Raw genomic sequence first — 19,019 nt, forward strand, 5'->3', positions numbered from 1 at the left:
AATTTAGTCCATTTATATTCAATGTTATAGTTATAAGGTACAGGCTTACTAGTGCCATTTTGTTATTTATTTTCTGGTTGTTTTGTTGGTTCTCTCTTTCTTCCTTTCTTCTCGTCTTCCTTTGTGTGAAAGTGACTTTTTCTGACAAGTTTTAATTTATGATTTAAAACTTTTTTTGGGCCAGGCGCATTGCCCCATGCCTGTAATCCCAGCGCTTTGGAAGGCGGAGGCGGGCGGATCACGAGGTCAGGAGATTGAGACCGTCCTGGCTAACACGGTGAAACCCCATCTGTACTAAAAAATACAAAAAAAATTTAGCCAGGTGAGGTGGTGGGCTCCTGTAGTCCCACCTACTCGGGAGGCTGAGGCCAGAGAATGGTGTGAACCTGGAAGGCGGAGCTTGCAGTGAGCCGAGATTGCGCGACTGCACTCCAGCCTGGGCGACAGAGCGAGACTCTGCCTCAAAAACAAACAAAAAAAAACCCCAAAAAACCAACTTTTTTTGTATGCGATATAGGTTTTGTTTTGTGGTTACTGTGAGGCTTGCAAATAACATCTTATAACCAATTATTTCAAGCAGATGACAGCTTAACTCTGACTACAATGAAAATAAAAAAATAAGCAAAAAGAAAACAAACAAAAAAACCAAAACTACACCTTCACCCCATTTCTTCACTTTGTCACTTCTTTTTTTTTTTTTTTTTTTGAGACGGAGTCTCACTCTGTCACCCAGGCTGGAGTACAGTGGCGTGATCTCGGCTCACTGCAAGCTCCTGCCTCCCAGGTTCAAGTGATTCTCCTTCCTCAGCCTTCCAAGTAGCTGGGACTACAGGCACCTGCCACCACGCCCGGCTTTTTTTGTTTTTGTTTTTTTTTTGTACTTTTAGTAGAGATGGAGTTTCACTATGTTAGCCAGGATAGTCTCGATCTCCTGACCTTGTGATCTGCCTCCCTTGGCCTCCCTAAGTGCTGGGATTACAGGCTTGAGCCACCATGCCCGGCTGCTTTGTCACTTTTGATTGTTTCTATTTATATCTTTTTATGCTCAGAAAGCTGTTTCAGTTACTATTTTTGATAGGTTTGTCTTTTAATCTTCCTACTAAGATATGAGTGTTTTAACACTAGTAGTTACAGTGTTAGAGTATTATGTAATTAATCTGTTCATTTACCACTACCACTGAGTTCTATACCACCATGTGATATATATTTTTTACATTAATGTGCTTTTCTTTCAGATTGAAGAACTCTCTGTAGCATTTTTTGCAAGACAGGTTTGGTGTTGATGAAACCCCTCAGCTGTGTTTGTCTGGGAGAGTATTTCTCTTTCATGTTTGAAGGATAGTTTTATTGGAAATAATATTCTAGTTCAAAAGTTGTTTTTCTTAAACACTTTGACTATGTCATCTGCCTCTCTCTTGGCCTCTAAGTTCCCTGCTGAGTTGTCTCCTGCCAGACATATTGTTCTTTATATGTTCTTTATATATGTTCTTTGCTTTGTATGTTTTTTATATGTTCTTTGCTTCTTTTCTTTTTCTGCTTTTAGGATACTTTATTTATCCTTGACCTTTGACAGTTTGATTAATATATTAATTTAGTCTTATTTGGGTTGAATCATTTTGGTGTTGTGTGATCTTCTAATACCTTAATATTCATATCTTTTCCTAGGTTTGGAAAGTTTTCTATCAGTATTTCACTGAATGAACTTCCTACCCTACCTCTCTATCTCTACATCCTCTTTAAAGCCATTAACTCTTAGATTTGCCCCTTTGAGGCTATTTTCTAGATCTTGTAGAGAAGCTTCATTCTTTTTAAATTGTTTTTCTTTTCTCTCCTCTGACTGTCTATTTTTATATAGCCTGTCTTCAGGTTCACTAATTGTTTCTTTTTCTTGATTGATTCTGCTGTTGAGAGACTGAGACATTTTTGAGTTTGTCAGTTGAATTTTTCAGCTGCAGAACTTCTGTTTGAAATTTCAAAAGCTGTTTTAATCTCTTTGTTAAATTTCTCCAGTAAAATAATGAATTTCTTCCCTGTGTTATCTTTTAAGTTTGTTGAGCTTCCTCAGGACAGCTCTTTTGAATTCTCTGTCTGAAAGGACATATATCTTCATCTTTCTGGGATTGGTCACTGGTGTCTTCTGTAGTTCATTTAATGAGGTCATGTTTTCCTGGATACTCTTGATGCTTGTGGACATTCATCACTTATGGGCATTAACAAATTAGGTAATAATTTGTCTGTGTAGTCTGGGCTTGTTTGTACCCTTCATTCTTGAGAAGACTTTTCATGTATTCAAATGGGGTTGAGTGTTGTTCTCTAAGAATGTGGTCCTTACGGGCATAAAGGAGGTGCTCTAAGCCCAGGAATACTGCAGTTCTTGCTGACATCTAGAGGTGCTGCCTTGACGAGTTTGGGTAAGGTAAAGGAGAATTCCCTGGGTTGTCAGGCAAAGTCCTCTTGATGTCTTCCCTTTACTCCTTCCAATCAGAAAGAGTATCTGTATTGGGCTGCCTAGAGCACTTCTGTGGCTTCCACAGCTGGCACTGTGCTGGGTCACACCTGAAGCCTGTACAATACTGGATCTTGCCTGGTTACTGCTGATGTTTATTCAAGGCCCAAGGGCTCTTTAGTGATCAAGTGAATCCTGCCAAGACTGGGTCCTTCTCTTCAGGGCAGTGGATTCCCTTTGAATGAGGTTGGGTGTAGAAATCCCCTTCAGGAACTAAGTCCTGGAATTGACAGCTTCAGGAATCTCCTTGGTGCTTTACTTTGGCTGAGCTGGTACCCAAATTGCAAGACAGTCTTCTGTACTCTTCCCACTTCCTTCCTTAAGCTAAAGGAGTCTCTCCCCAAGCTGTACTTCCTGGAGTTGGGTGCAGTGTGATCCAGCCACTCCCCTGGCTGCCACAGCTGGTGTCACACTTGGTCACACATCCCAAGTCTACTGCCTCGAAATCCAGCACAGTACCAGGGCTTGCCCGAGGACTGCAGTACTTGTGGCCTGACAGCCAATTAAGCTTATTCTGGGCATGAGGCCACTTTAGTTAGCCAGAGGTGAGGTCAGTTGGGACTCAGGTTCTTCCTGCTGAGACTGAGAATTCTGTCTTGCCCAGGGCTGATCTAAATGCCGCTCCTTGGATGCTAGCAGAATTCTCTGTTTTGTGTTTTGCTGTAACATGGCAGCACTGAGTTCCAGTGCAAAGACCCACACTCACTTCACCCTCCCTCCCCCAAACAGTTTTTCTCTCTGGGAGGGATCCTGTAGGCAATGCAAGACTGTCTTTCCTGTGCTCTTCAATTCCTCTATCCCTGATGTTATGTGAAAACCAGGTACTGTGATTTTCAGGTACTCACCTGAATTTTCTGGGTTCTTATGAAGGTGTTTATTGCATAGATAGTTGTTCAGTTTGGTGTAAGATCATGGAAGGGTTCTGTTTGGCCATCTTGCTCTGCTTTCCTTTATTTTTATTTACTGTTAAAACCTGGCTTATGGTCAGTTTTTTCCCATATGTAAACTTTCTTGAGATGCTTTTGTTTTATATATTAGCAATGATTAAAAAAGCTTTCTCTTTTTTCTAGGAGAGCATATAGATTACTGTGGATATTCTGTTCTTCCTATGGCTATAGAACAAGATGTGCTAATAGCTGTAGAACCTGTGAAAACATATACTCTCCAACTGGCCAATACAAATCCCTTGTATCCGTGAGTATTTAAAATTGCTAATTTGTGTGTATGTATGGTTCTGTTTGTACCCAAATGGACTCTTTAGGAGACATCAGATTTATAACAAGTCATTTAATTTGTTGATATTTTGTACCTGACATTAAAAAAATTCTAAGACCATTATTTATTGTTTGTTCGTTTTGTTCATTTGTCAATTAATTTAAGGAATATTTACCAAAGACTTACCATAGTCTTAGATACCAGGTAATACAAAGATAAATAACTCTGTCCTTGTGCGATAGGTACTTATCATCTATTGATCTAATTATCTCCAGCAAAGTAGGTCTGATGTTTTCCTATGTTACTATGGCAGCTTCTAAGTATCTCATCATAGCATCTTACTATGCTGTATTATTATTATCTGTTTATTTACCTGTGTCACCCAGTAGACTGTAAACTCTCTGACTTCAGGCACTGTTGCCTCTCTTCTTCAATGCCCTAGCATATAAAACAGAGTCCGATGCCTAATAAAGGTAAGTTTCTAGTACATATGCTTTATCAAGTTAACAAAGTCTTTAAAAAAAATCTTAGTTTGCTAAGATTAAAAAAGTTTACTAATGGGTATTGAATTTAATTAAATGTCTATTTAGTATTGAAGATCAGTTTTTTAAAAATATGGTGAATTAGTCTGATGAAGTTTTTAATGTTGAGCCCTTTTTGCATTTCTGGGATAAACTCTACTTGCTTTTAATGTATTATAACGGATTTGACTTGATAATACAGAAAAAGATTTTGGCTTATGTTTGGCATATTATATGTTTGGCTTGTTCATTGGTTAGTTTATCTGCAATAACATTCATTTATTCAGAAAATATTTTTGATAAGACTCTATACCAGCTTGTGCAAGATGTAGAAGATTTTACTTTTATAAAGAACTTATTGTAGGAGATCTTTTTTCCTTTTCATTTCACATGTCTGATAATATATCTTGTGTGCATTTTGGACCCTTGAAAAGCTCACATTATCTCAAACATATTTTCGTGTCATTGTTTACGAATATTGAAAAACCGGTGCATAATATTTTGTCATCTTGATTTAGTAAAATTTACTTAATCATTCCTACAATAATGAATGTGTGGTTTCAGTTTCGTTTTTCACAAAAGTAGATCCTGAGATAGACCTGGATGCAGGTAGTATATTTGAGAAATGGTCCCAGGAGCAGTAGGAAAGATCATGAAGAATGAGTCGGGCAATTAGAGGTGAATTATCAAGATATATAGTCCCTGCTAGAGGCAGGAGACTTGAATCTGCTAGGACCCCTAGGAAGCATGTAGTATGCCTCCTAGAATTGTCCATTTGTTTTAGCATTCATTGTGTAGGTATATCTTAATTTGTTTATCTATTTGCCGATAATGGACATTTAGATCATTCCCAGTTTTTGCCTGTATGAATAATACTGCTACAAATATTTATGTACAAATGTATGTGTGGACATGTTTCATTTCTGTTGGGTAAATACCTAAGATTGGAGTGTCTGGTTTGCCATTTATTTATTTATTGAGACAGGGTCTTACCCTGTTGCTCAGCCTGGAGTGTAGTGGGGTGATCTCGGCTCAACTCAACCTTTGCCTCCTGGGTTCAAGAGATTCTCCCGCTTCAGTCTCCTGAGTAGCTGGGACTACAGGCAGATACCATCACACCTGGCTAATTTTTGTATTTTTTGGTGGAGACGGGATTTCACCATGTTGACCAGGCTGGTCTTGAACTACTGACCTCAAGTGATCCATCTGCGTCAGCCTCCCAAAGTGCTGGGATTACAGGTTTGAGCCACTGCATCCATCCCGGTTTGCCTTTGATATGGTTTGGTGGTGTCCCCACCCAAATCTCATCTTGAATTTTAACTCCCACAATTCCCACGTGTCCTGGGAGGAACGTGATGGAAGGTAATTGAATCATGGGGGCGGGTCTTTCCCATGCTGTTCTTGTGATAATGAATAAGTCTCATGAGATCTGATGGTTTTAAAAATGGAAGGTTCCCTGCACAAGCTCTCTTTTTGCCTGCCATCATCCATATAGGACGTGACTTGCTCCTCCTTGCCTTCTGCCATGATTGTGAGGCTCCCGCAGCCATGTGGAACTGTAAGTCCATTAAAGTTCTTGCTTTTGTAAATTGCTCAGTCTCAGGTATGTCTTTATCAACAGCATGAAAACGAACTAATATAGCCTTTTAAAGACATTTTCTGGCTGGGCACAGTGGTTCACGCCTGTAATCCCAGCATTTTGGGAGGCTGAGGTGGGTGGATTGCTTGAGCCTGCGAGTTCTAGACCACCCTTGGCAGCATGGTGAAAGGCTGTCTCCACTAAAAATACAAAAAGCTTAGTTGGATTTGGTGGCATGCACCTGTAATCCCAGCTACTCAGGAGGCTGAGGAAGGAGAATTGCTTGAACCTGGGAGGTGGAGGTTGCAGTGAGCCAAGATTGCGCCACTGCACTCCAGCCAGGGTGACAGAGTGAGACTCTGTCTCAGAAAAAAAAAAAGAAATTTTCTGCTTGCCAAAGTTGTATAATTTTACATTCTCACCAGTGGTGTTACCAGCATGTTTTAAAATTTTAGCTATTCTCCTAAATGTGTAGTAGTATATTTCAAGTTTTTAAATTTCTCTGACTAATGATGTTGAACATCTTTTCATCTACTTATTTGCTACCTAGATGTATTCTTTGTTGAAGGGTCTTTTCAAATCATTTTCCTATTTTTGAGTTTCTTATAGATATAAGCCTTTTTCCTTTTTTATTTTTTGAGATAGAGTCTTGCTCTGTCATTTCTGTATTGGGACATTACAGGTCCTCTCTTCTAGCTATTTTGAAATATACAATACATGGTTGTTAACTACAGTCACCCTACTCTGCTATAGACCATTAGAACTTATTCCTTCTATCTAACCTTATGTTTTTATCTATTTGCCAACTTCTTTTTATCCCCCATTCACTGACCCTTCCTCACCTCTACTATCTATCATTCTACCCTGTTCCTTCATGAGATCAATTTTTTAAGTTCCCACATATGAGTGAGAATATCTGATGTTTGTTTTTTTCTGTACCTGGCTTATTCCATCCACATTGCTCCAAATGCCATGATTTTATTTTATTTTTTTATGGCTGAATAGTATTCCATTGTGTATATATACATTTTCTTTATTTATTCGTCTGTTGGTGGGCACTTAGGTTGATTCCCTATCTTTGCTATTGTGAATGGTGCTGGAATAAACATGGAGTGCAGGTATCCTCCTGATACACTGATTTCTTTTCCTTTGGATAAATATGCAGTATTACGGTTGCTGGATCATATGGTAGTTGTGTTTTTAGTGCTCTGAGAAATCTCCCTACTGTTTTCTGTAATGGCTGCACTAATTTACATTCCCACCAACAGTGTATAAGTGTTGCCTTTTTTCTGTGTCCTTATCAGCATCTGTTATCTTTTGTCTTATTAGTAATAGCCATTCTAACTTGGGTAAGATGATGTCTCATTGTGGTTTGGATTTCCATTTTGCTGATGATTAGTGATGGTAAGCAGTTTTTCATATACCCATCTGCCGTTTGTATGGATGTCTTTGGAAAAATGTCTCTTCATGTCATTTGTCCACCTTTAAGTGGGATTATTATTAGTTTTTACTATCGAGTGTTTTGAGTTCCTTGTGTATTCTGGATATTAGTTCCTTGTTGGATGAATAGTTTGCAAATATTTTCTCCCATTCAACAGGTTGTCTCCCCACTCTCTTGATTGCTTCCTATGTGGGCAGAAGCTTTTTAGTTTAAAATAGTTTTATTTATTTATTTTTGTTTTGTTTTCTGTACTTTTGAGAACTTAGCCATAAAATCTTTGGCTATATCCTGAAGTGTTTCCCCTATATTTCTTTCTAGTAGTTTTATAGTTGTAGGTGTTATGTTTAAGTCTTTAACCTATCTTGGATTGAATTTTGTATATGGTGAGAAATAGGGGTTCAATTCATTCTTCTGTGTATGGGCATTGAGTTTTCCCAGCGCCATTTATTCAAGAGGGTTTTCTTTCCTGAATGTATTTTCTTGATACCTTTGTTGAAAATGAGTTTGCTGTCCAGGCATGGTGACTCATGCCTGTAATCCCTGCACTTTGGGAGGCCAAGGTAGGCAGATCACCTGAGGTCAGGAGTTCGAGACCAGTCTGGCCAACATGATGAAACCCTGTCTCTATTAAAAATACAAAAAATTAGCTGGGTGTGGTGGTGCACGCCTATAATCCCAACTACTCAGGAGGCTGAAGCAGGAGAATTGCTTGAACCCAGGAGGCGGAGGTTGCAGTGAGCCGAGATCATGCCACTGCACTCTAGCCTGGGCAACAAGAGCAAAAAACTCTGTCTCAGAAAAAAAAAAAAAAAAAAAAAAGAGAAAATGAGTTTGCTGTACATACATGGATGTTTTTCTGGGTTCTCTCTTCTATCCCATTAGTATTTGTGTCTGTTTTGATGCTAATACCTTGCTGTTTTGGTTTTTATAGCCTTGTAATATATTTTGAGGTCAGATAGTATGATGCCTCTTGCTTTGTTCTTTTTGCCCAGGAGTGCTTTGGCTATTTGGGCTCTTTTTGTTTGGTTTTATACATATTTTAGGATTCTTTTTTCTATTTTTGTGAAAAAGGAGTATTTTCATAAGGATTGCATTCAATTTGCAGATTGCTTTGGCAGTATGTTCATTTTAACAATATTAATATTTTCAGTCCATGAACATGGGATGTCTTCATTTGTGTCCTCTTCAATTTCATTCATCAGTGTTTTCTAGTTTTCCTTAGAGATCTTTCATTTCCTTGGTTAAACTTATTCTTAGGTTTTTTTTTTTTTTTTTTTTTTTTTTTTTGGAGCTATTGTAAACAGGATTTCTGGCTTAATTTTTTTCTCAGCTAGTTCATTATTGGCATATTGAAATGCTGCAAATTTTTGTATATTGGTTTTTTATACTGCAACTTTACTGAATTTGTTTATCAGATGTAAGAGGTTTTTTTTTTAGAGTCTTCAGCTTTTTCTGGATATAAAATCATGTCACCTATGAAACGGAACAATGTAACTTCCTCCTTTTCAACTTGGATCCTTCTATTTTTATTCTTGCCTGCTTACTCTGGCTAAGATTTCCAGTATTATGTTGACTAGGAGTGGTGATTTTGGGCATCTTTGCTGGGTTCCAGGTTTTACAGGAAAGGCGTCAACTTTTCTTTATTTGATATGATGTTAGCTGTGGGTTTGTCATATGAGACCTTTATTGTGTTGTGGTATATTTATTTTATGCCTGATAATTGAGAGTTTTTATCGTGAAAGGATATTGAATTTTATTACATGCTTTCTCTATGTCTATTGAGATGATTGTATGGTTTTTGTCCTTTATTGTACTGATGTGTTGTGTCACATTTAGTGATTTGTGTTTCTTGAACAATCCTTGCATCCCTGGATAAATCCCACTTGATCATGGTGTTTTATATTTTTGATGTTCTGTTGGATTCAGTTTGCTGCAATTTTGTTGAAGATTTTTACATATATTTAAATAGGGATCTTGGTCTGCAGTTTTGGTTTTTGTTACACCTTTGTCTGATTTTAGTATCAGAGTGATGCTTGCCTTTTGGGACTAGGTTAATTCCCTTCTCTTCAATTTATTGGAATTGTTTGAAGAGGATTGGTGTTTGTGCTTTGTAAGTTTGGTAGAATTTTTCAGTGAAGCTGTCCAGTCTTGGGCTTTTCTTTGTTGGAAGCCTTTTCATTTTACTATTTCAATCTTGGTACTTGTCACTAGTCTGTTTATGTTTTTTGTTTCTTCCTGATTTAATCTTGGTATGTTGTGTGTTTAGGAATTTATCAATTTCCTTTAGGTTTTCTGGTTTGTTTGTGTATGTACAGTTATTCATAACAGTGTCTGATAAGCTTTTGTATTTCCATAGTATCAGTTGTAATGTTCCTTTTTGGATTCTGATTTTGTTTATTTGGGTCTTCTCACTTGTTTTCATGATTAATCTGGCTAGCAGTTCATTAATTTTTTTCTTCTTTTCAAATAATCAACTTTCCATTTTCTTGATTCTTTGTATTTTTTCAATAAAATAATTTCAACTTTTATTTCAGATTCAGGGGTTACATGTGCAGGTTTGTTACTTGGGTATATTTTGTAATGGTGATGTTTGGGGTACAGTTGATCCCATCACCCAGGTAGTTAGCATAGCAGCCAATAGGCAGTTTTTCAGCCCACACTTCCTTCCTCCCTACTGCCCTCGCCATCGCATTCTAGTCCTCAGTGTCTATTATTCCCATCTTTATGTCCCTGTGTATTCATATTTAGCGCCCACTTATAAGTGAGAACATGTAGCAGTACTTGATTTTCTGTTCCTGTGTTAATTTGCTTAGGATAATAGCCTCCAGCTGCATCCATGTCGCTACAAAAGATATGATTTCATTCTTTTTATGGCTGCATAGTATTCCCTGGTGTATGTATACCACCGTTTCTTTATCCAACCCACCATTGATGGGCACCTGGGTTGATTCCATGTCTTTACTATGGTAAATAGTACTTCAAGGAACATATGAATCCATGTGTCTTTTTTTTTTTTAAGAATAATTTATTTTCCTGTGGGTATATACCCAGTAATGGGATTGCTGGGTTAAATGATAGTTCTGTTTTAAGTTCATTGAGGAAACTCCAAAATGCTTTCCACAGTGGCTGAACTAATTTACACTCCCACCAACAGTGTATAAGCATTCCTTTTTCTACACAGCCTTGCCAGCATCTGTTTCTTGTTGACATTTACATAATAGCCATTCTGACTGGAGTGAGATGGTATCTCATTGTGGTTTTGATTTACATTTGTATGTCTTCCTTTGAGAAGTGTTTGTTCATATACTTTGCCCATTTTTAAATGGGATTATTTGTTCTTTGCTTGTTGATTTGTTTACATTTTTTTTTACAGATTCTGGATATTAGACCTTTGTCGGATGCATAGTTTGTGAATATTTTCTCTCATTTTGTGAATTATCTGTTTACTCTGTTGATAGTTTCTTTCGCTGCGCAGAAGCTCTTTAATTAGGTCTCACTTGTCAATTTTTGTTTTTGTCACAGTTGCTTTTGGAGAGTTAGCCATAAAATCTTTGCCATATTCTAACCATTTCCTAGGTTTTCTTCTAGGATTCGTACAACTTGAGGTCTTATATTTAAATCGTTCATGCATCTGGAATAAATTTTTGTGTATGCTGAAAGATAGGGGTCCAGTTTCATTCTACTGCATATGGCTAACCAGTTATACCAGCACCGTTTATTGAATAGGAAGCCCTTCCTTCATTGCTTATTTTTGTTGACTTTGTGGAAGATCAGATGGATGTAGGTGTTCAGCTTTATTTCTGGGTTTTCTATTCTGTTCTATAAGTCTATGTCTATGTATCTGTTTTTGTACCAATATTACGCTGTTTTGGTTACTATAGCCGTGTAGTGTAATTTGAAGTTGGGTAATGTGATAACTCCAACTTTTTTCCTTTTCCTTTAGTTTTTTCACTGATTCTCCTCTGAGAGAACTGGTGTTCTTTTAGCTGTGGTTTAAATTGAGGATAGTCAATTGGCTTCATTTCTGGTTGCTTTCAGAGGGCCAAGGCTTTGTACAGGATCTTTATTTGTGGCTGGATTCTTGCCCCCGGTTTCACAAGTGATGTATATTGGCAGATTATTTTTGGTGTTATAATTTGGGCTGTGATCCAGTAAATGGTGCTTAAGAGTGGTGGCCAGCAGATAGGCTCTTAATAAGCTGCACAGCTTTTTTTGTATTTTAGTGCATTTGCAGTAGTCCTCTGTAATGGGGTAGGGGGAGCCAGATGACCCTCTCAACAGGTCTGTTCCTGAGCTTTGAGGAAGCTCCCTCTGATCGCTGGCACTGATCCTGTCTTTTCTTTATTAGGTCTTCTGGGCTGCAGGGCTCCCTCAGGCAGAGGCTGTGACCTGCAGATAGGCCACACTATTCTTGGACTGGTCCTGTAGAGCAGGGTTCCCCAGTCCCTGTTACTGCTCCCTGGCCTGTTCAGAACTGGGCCACACAGCAGGAGGTGAGTAGTGGGCGAGGGAGCATTACTACCACCTGAGCTCTGTCTCCCGTCAGATCAGCAGCGGCATTAGACTCATAGAAGCATGAACCCTATTGTGGACTGCATGTGGGAGGGATCTAGGTTGCATGCTCCTTATGATAATCCAATGCCTGATGATCTGAGGTAGAACAGTTTCAACCTGAAACCATCCCCTCCTCCCCACCATACACTATCCATGGAAAAATTGCCTTCTACAAAACCGGTCCCTATGCTAAAAAGGTTGGGGACTGCTGCTGTAGAGGGAGAGATGCCCTTCTCTGGTGCTGGCTGACAAGCCTGTGTGTCTCACTCCTCTCTGTCTTCTGAGCGTGTGGACTCCTTCCCTGCTCTAGCACTGGCTACAGATCTTGGCTCATGATTCTTAGGCCCTGAGCCATTGGGACTAGCCCACAGCTCCATCTTTTGGCTCACTTTGGCACAGCACCAGCTGTGCTGGGGGATTCCAAGTGCTTCCAGACCTCTGAGAAAGTACTCAGGCTGGCCTTTTGGTAAAGCACCCGTACTGGGCAGTGGAGGCTGTACTGTACACATGCTCGTGTTAGAGCAGCTGCACAGAGGCCTTGGAATGGGCTGGTGGACAGGAGTGCCTACAGAACAGACATGCCCTGTTCCCACTGGAAAGTCAGCCTTGTTCTCTTGACCCAGTAGTCAACTGGGGTTAGAGTTACTCAGAGAAGAAGGGGAGCCTTGGGGGATGGCACCTATGGTTGTATTCTGCTGCAGCTGCCATGTGTGCCAAACCTCATTCCATATAGGCTGGAGTACTTTTTCTGCCTACTCTGCAGGCAGATCCCCTTGCCAGTTTGAATGTTTATGGGGGTCATAGGATCTCTTGTACTTAGGATTGGAGATCTGCAGCAAGAGTGGGTTGGCCCACCATCCCTTCACTAACCCCTCTCTTAGGAGGCTTTCAGGGCTGAGAATGAGCCCTAGCATTTAGCAACCCCACACAAGGTTCCCAGCTTCTTCTCTTTTCAGCCTCAGTGTCTGTGTTGCTTCTTTATCTACTCTTGGTGTTTTCTTTCTAAGATTTGCTCAAAGTGCATTAGTTTACTTAATATTTAGTCTCGCAGTGGGAGTGGTGCTTCCTGGCTGTGTCTAGTCAGCCACCTTGTCTGCTATCCCTCCAAAAACTTTAACTACCTTTGTGTTTTTTTTAGTAGCTACTTTATTTAGTTCTACTCTGATCTTCATTATTTCTTTCCTTCTACTATTTTTGAGTTTAGATTTTTATTGCTTTTCTAATTCCCTGAGATGCATCATTAGGTTGCTTATTTGAATTCTTTCTTTTTAGATGTAGGCACTCATTGCTATGATTTTCTCTGTTAGCATTGTTTTTAATATATTCCATAGATTTTGGTACGTTGTGTTTCAGTTCTCATTTATTTGAATAAATTTTTTGATTTATGTGTTAATTTTTTCCTTGAGCCAGTGGTCATTCAGAATCATGCTGTTAAATTTCCTTGTATTTATACAGTATCACAAATTTTCTTTTTATTACTATCTAATTTTAATCCATTGGTTCTAAGAATATATTTGATACATACTGTCTAGTTTTATTCTGTTGTATCTAAGAAGATATTTGACATGATTTCCATTTTAAAAAATTTGTTGAGGCTTGTTATGTGTCCTAACATAGGGTCTATCCTGGAGAATGTTTCATCTGCTGGTAAGAAGAATGTATATTCTGTAGCTGCTGGATGAAATGTTTTGTAAATTTCTGTTAGGTCTATTTGGTCAGTAGTGCAGTCTAAATCCAGTGTTTCTTTTTAAATTTTCTGTTGTGATGATCTCTGTAATGGTGAGAGTGGGCTGCTGAAGTCCCCAAGTATTATTGTATTGTGATCTCTCTCTCCCTTTAGTTGTAATAATATTTGCTTTACATATCTGGGTGCTCTGTTGTTGAGTGCATATGTGTCTAGAGTTGTCATATCCTTTGCTAATTTGATAGCTTTGTCGTTATATAATACCCCTTTGTCTGTTTTTACTGTTTTTGACTTAAGGTCTATTTTATCTGGTACAAGCATGGCTATTCCTGCTTGCTTTTGGTTTCTGTTTGCATGGAATATATTGTTTTCATTCCCTTACTTTCAATATATATGTGTTTTTTTCAGATGAAATGAGGTTTTATTTTTGTAGGGGGCTTATTATAGATAGGGTCATGTTTTAAAATCAGTTATCCTTGTTTATATCTTTTAATTGGAAAATTTAATCTGTTTACATTCAGTGTTATTATTGATATGGGAGGGCTTATTCCTGTCATTTTGCTGATTGACTTCTGGTTGTTTTATATATCTTTTTTTTGTTTTTTTAAATTTCTCTCTTGTTTATTGTGGTTTGGTGGTGGTCTGTAGTGGTAACATTTGAGTCCTTTCTCTTCCTTATTCATGAGTTTGCTCTACCAGTGGGCTTTATACTTTTATGTGTTTTCCTGTTGGTGTATATATTATCCCTTTGCTTCCAGGTATAGTGCTCCCTTAAGCATTGCTTGTAGGTTCAGCCCACTCATGATAAATGCGTTCAGCTTTTGTTTTTCTGGGAAAGACTTCAGTTCTTCATTTATGAAGGATGATTTTGTTGAGTATAGTATCCTTGGCTGCCAGTCTTTATCTATCTACACTTTGAATATATCATCCTATTTTCTCAGGGCCTGTATGGTTTCTGCTGAGAAATCCACTGTTGTTTTGGTAGGGCTCCTTTATAAGTGTCTAGATGCTTTTCTTTTGCTGTTTTAAGAATTATCTTGTTGTCTTTGACTTTTGACCACTTTACTATAATGTGCCACGGAGAAGACCTTTTAAAGTCGTATTTGTTTGGGGATCTCTGAGCTTCCTGTATCAGAATATGTAAATCTGTTACTGGACTGGGGAAGTTTTCAGCTATTATTTTGTTAAGTAGGTTTTCTATCCTTTTGGTTTTCTCCTCTTTCTGGGACACCAAAAATTCAAACATTTGGTTGCTTTATGATGCTTCATAAGTTACATAAGGTTTTTTCATTCTGTCTTATCCTTTTTTCCTTATATTTGTCTGACTGTGTTATTTCAAAAGAGTTATCTTCAGATACTAAAATTCTTTCTTCTGCTCGATTAGTTTATTGTTGAAGCTTTCCAATGTATGTTTTATTTCATTCAGTGAATTGTTCTGTTCCAAGATTTTTGTTTATGATATCCATTTGTTAAATTTCTTTTTCATATTCTGGATTTTTTTTCCGATTTCTTTGTATCTGTGTTCTCCTGTCTTTCACTGATTTTTTTTTTTTTTGAGATGGAGTCTCAATCTGTTGCCCAAGTTGGAGTGCAGTGGCATGATGTTGCTTCACTACAGCCTCTGCATCCTGGGTTCAAGTGATTCTCATGCCTCAGCCTCCCGAGTAGCTGGGATTACAGGCACTCACCACCACACCTGGCTAATTTTTGTATTTTTAGTAGAGATAGTGTTTCACCATGTTGGCTGGGCTGGTCTCAAACTCCTGACCTTAAGTGATCTGCCTGCTTCAGCCTCCCAAAGTGCTGGGATTACAGGTATGAACCACTACACCTGGCTTCACTGAGCTTTTAAAATGTCATTACTTTGAATTCTATTTCTGGAATTTAATAAATTTCTTTGTCATTGGAATCTGTTGCTGGTGAATGATTTTGCTTCTTCCAAGTTTTTGAATTTGCTTTTATAGAGAATGACTTCTTCTCAAAGATGTACCTATGGTATTGGTTGGGTTGGCATGTTGGCATTGATTCTTGGCACTTGTAGTATTGTAGTCTCTGTATAATTCCTTTGGCCATAAACAGTATCAGTGGTCTCTGATTTCCTCAGTGACTTAGGACATGGTTGTTGTTGGAGACTGTGGATCCTGGCAGTTGTGGCAGTGAGCTGGGTGAGTGGCTGGGTCCTTGGACCCCTGGGTAGTTAGTGTCACCCGTGTGATGGCAGTAGCAGTGGTAGAACAACCCTCTGGCTCCCAAGCATTCTGCATTGTTGTTGGTGGCTATGTTAGGCTGGGTGAGTTGGTCCTCAGTGCCACAGGTGTTGCATGCAGGTGGAAGCTAGCTGTGGTAGTAGTAGTAGGTTGGGTGGGCTCATCTTTAGGTCTCTGGGAGAGTGTTCAGGTGCCAGTGGTGGTAGATTGGACATAGCCATTCTTAGTACCCTGGATGGTATGCTTAGACATAGGCATGGAGTCTGGCAGGGCGAGCCTATCCTCAGGCCTTCTGGTGGTGTATGCAAGTGGTAGGCAGGAGCAGAGTGAACCAAGCCACCTAGTGGAATGCTCAGGTGGTAGTGGCAGTGGCTGTGCTGTGGCCCAGCTGCTGGGGAGAGTGGGGTTGCTTTCACTGGCAGCAGTCATAGACAACTGGCTGGGGAGCATCCAGGTGGTGGCTGCAGGTGGGGTAGCCTTTCCTTGGGGCACATGAAAGTGCATGGTGGCTCTGCTGCTGCGAATACCAGGGGTCTGCCAGTGGCTCGTGGTTTGGCCCCAGCAGTGCAATGGCAGTTGCTTTGAGTAAGGGAGTCTGTATTTAGGGCTCGTGAAAATGCACAGCAGCCCCACTGCTGGGAGTATTGTAGTTACTGCCAGTGGCTTGCATTTTGGCTCTGACAACAGGAGTTAGCACTCGTGTTGTCTGTGGGTAGGGGATATCAGAGAGGTTGCAGGGATGTGGAGATAGGAGCTGTTGGTCCCCATGGCAGGATGCAGTCTAATAGAGTCTGGGATCTCAGTATAGTGACGTGCAGATTGTTTAGGACTTGGGGGTGTGTGGAACCCAGCATGAATTTCCTCTTTGGAGCAATGCCATCATGTGATCTCCAAGCAGTTTCTCTGTCAGTCGCATGGACCTCAAGGATTGAGGGGCTGTCCTATGGCTAGGATTGCAGGAGTCCTTAATAGTAATGTGGACCACTTGGGGTGTTTCTCTTGCCCTTTACCCACATTGGAGAGCCTCTCTAGGCTCCCAGCTGATTCTGGCTGAGCGGGCTACCCTGATTTCCTCTCCTTCCTTGCCTTAGGTGTTTCCTGTCACTTCTTGTTGAATTCAGTGTTCTCTCTTACATGATCTTTTCTAACTATCATTGTCAACTTGTTATTTTGATTCTTCTTTGTGGAGAAGGCAAGTACCGGATGCCTATAGACATTCCTCTGTGCCTCCAACTTCATATTTTTTTTGATGCTACTCTTATTATAAATGGTCTACCCCAGATCCAGACACACACAGGTGTCTTGCAATGGTCTACCTACCCCAGGTCCAGACACACACAGGGTAGACACTGGGCAGATGTTTCTTTGAAGAACAAGTAAATGAAAAAAATATGTAAATGGAAAGTATTAATGTAATAATGGGGCATGTCTGCTCATTTTCAGGATTCTTTTCTCAGAATTCTACAACATGGAAGTGGGGATAGAGAAAGCAAATGGATAATGTAATGCAGGGTAGAGAATTGGTGGGAAAGTGAGTGTCTGGTTTTGAACCTCAGGAAAAGGCTAGGCAGAGAGGTGAGACAGGGATGTGGGAAAGAGCAAAGATCATTAACTAATCAACACGCAGTTTTTGTTTTGTTTTGTTTTGTTTTCTGACAGACTTAAGCTATACTTCTAATTCTGTGGGAGCTAGCACTTTTCAATTTGTATTAGTCCATTCTCACACTGCTATAAAGAAATACCTGAGATTGGGTAATTTTATAAATAAAAGAGGTATAATTGGCCCATGATTCTCTGTAGGATGTACAGGAAGCACGGCTGGGGAGGCCTCAAGCAACTTACAAACATGGTGGAAGGCAAAGAAGCAGGCATGTCTTACATGAGTGGATCAGGAGGAAGAGGGCTGGGGGCAGCTACACACTTTTTACACAACCAAGTCAAGTGAGAACTGTATCATGAGAAGAGTACCAAAGGGGGAAATCCACCTCTGTGATCCAATCATTTTCTACCAGGCCCCACTTCCAAAACTGGGGATTATAATTTGACATGAGATTTGGGCAGGGACACAAATCCAAACCATTTTATTCTGTCCCTGGCCCCTCCCAAGTCTTGTGTCCTCACATTCCAAAATTCAGTCATCCCTTCTCAACAGTCCTCACAGTCTTAACTCATTCCAGCATTAACTCACAAGTCCACAGTCCAAAGTCTTATCTGAGACAAGGCAAGTCCCTTCTGCCTATAAGCCTGTAAAATAAAAAATGGGTTAGTTATTACTTCCAACATACAATGAGGGTGCAAGCACTGGGTAAATACTTCTTTTCCAAAAGGGAGAAATTAGCCAAAAGAAACGGGCTATAGGCCCCATGTAAGTTCGAAACCCAACAAGGGAGTCATTACATCTTAAAGCTCCAAATAATCTCCTTTGACCCCATGTCTCACTTCCAGGGCACACTGGGGCAAGGGGTGGGCTCCTAAGGCCTTTGGAAGCTCCACCCCTGAGGCTTTGCAAAGTAGAGTCCCTGAGGCTGCTTTCATGGGCTGGTGTTCAAGCACATGTAACTTTTACATGTGCATGGTGCAAGCTGCTGGGTTGATCTACCATTCTGCAGTCTCGAAGACGATGGCCCTCTTCTCACAGCTCCACTGGGTAGTGCCCCAGTGGGGAGTCTGTGTGGGGGATCCAACCCCAGATTTCCCTTCCACGCTGCCCTAGTAGAGATAGAGATTCTCCATGAGGGCTCTGCTCCTGCAGCAGGCTTCTGCCTGGACATTTAGGCTTTTCTACACATTCTCTGAAATCTAGGCAGAGGCTCCCCAAGTCTTAACTCTTGCACTCTGAACATTGGCAGGCTTAACACCTCATGGAAGCACCAAGTTTTATGGCTTGCACCCCCTGAAGCAGCAGCCTGAGCTGTATCTGGAGTCCTTTTAGCCACCCCTGGAGGGGGAGAGGCCAGGATGTGGGGAGCAGTGTCTTGAGGCTGTGCAGGGCAGTGGGACCCTGGTCCCTGTTCATGAAACCATTCTTCCTTCTTAGACCTCCATGGCTGGGATGGAAGGAGCTGCTGCAAAGGTTTCTGAAATGCCTTGGAGGTCTTTTCCCCTTTGTCTTGGCTATCAGCATTTGACTGTTCTTTACTTATGCAAATTTCTGTAGCTGGCTTGAACTCCTCCAAAAAGGCCTTTCTTTTCTACCACATGGCCAGGCTTCAAATTTTTCAAGCTCATACACTTTGCTTCCCCTTTAAATATAAGTTTCAGTTTCAGGTCATTTCTTTGCTCATGCATATGAACATAGGTTGTTAGAAGCAG

The 19,019-nt window shown here is 40.1% G+C and overlaps 1 protein-coding gene across 7 annotated transcripts in view; it reads left to right on the plus strand.

Annotated features, from left to right (window-relative positions):
- Positions 1–19,019, plus strand: part of GALK2 (galactokinase 2) — a 224,419-nt gene that overhangs the window by 68,436 nt on the left and 136,964 nt on the right. For all 7 annotated transcript variants that reach the window (XM_010356622.2, XM_010356623.2, XM_030931651.1 and 4 more), the window contains exon 3: positions 3,577–3,700. In XM_010356622.2, coding sequence (XP_010354924.1) covers positions 3,577–3,700 — 124 coding nt within the window. The remainder of the gene's footprint in view (positions 1–3,576; positions 3,701–19,019) is intronic.

Source organism: Rhinopithecus roxellana, chromosome 5, assembly GCF_007565055.1.
Source record: "Rhinopithecus roxellana isolate Shanxi Qingling chromosome 5, ASM756505v1, whole genome shotgun sequence".
NCBI classification, from domain to species: domain Eukaryota; kingdom Metazoa; phylum Chordata; class Mammalia; order Primates; family Cercopithecidae; genus Rhinopithecus; species Rhinopithecus roxellana.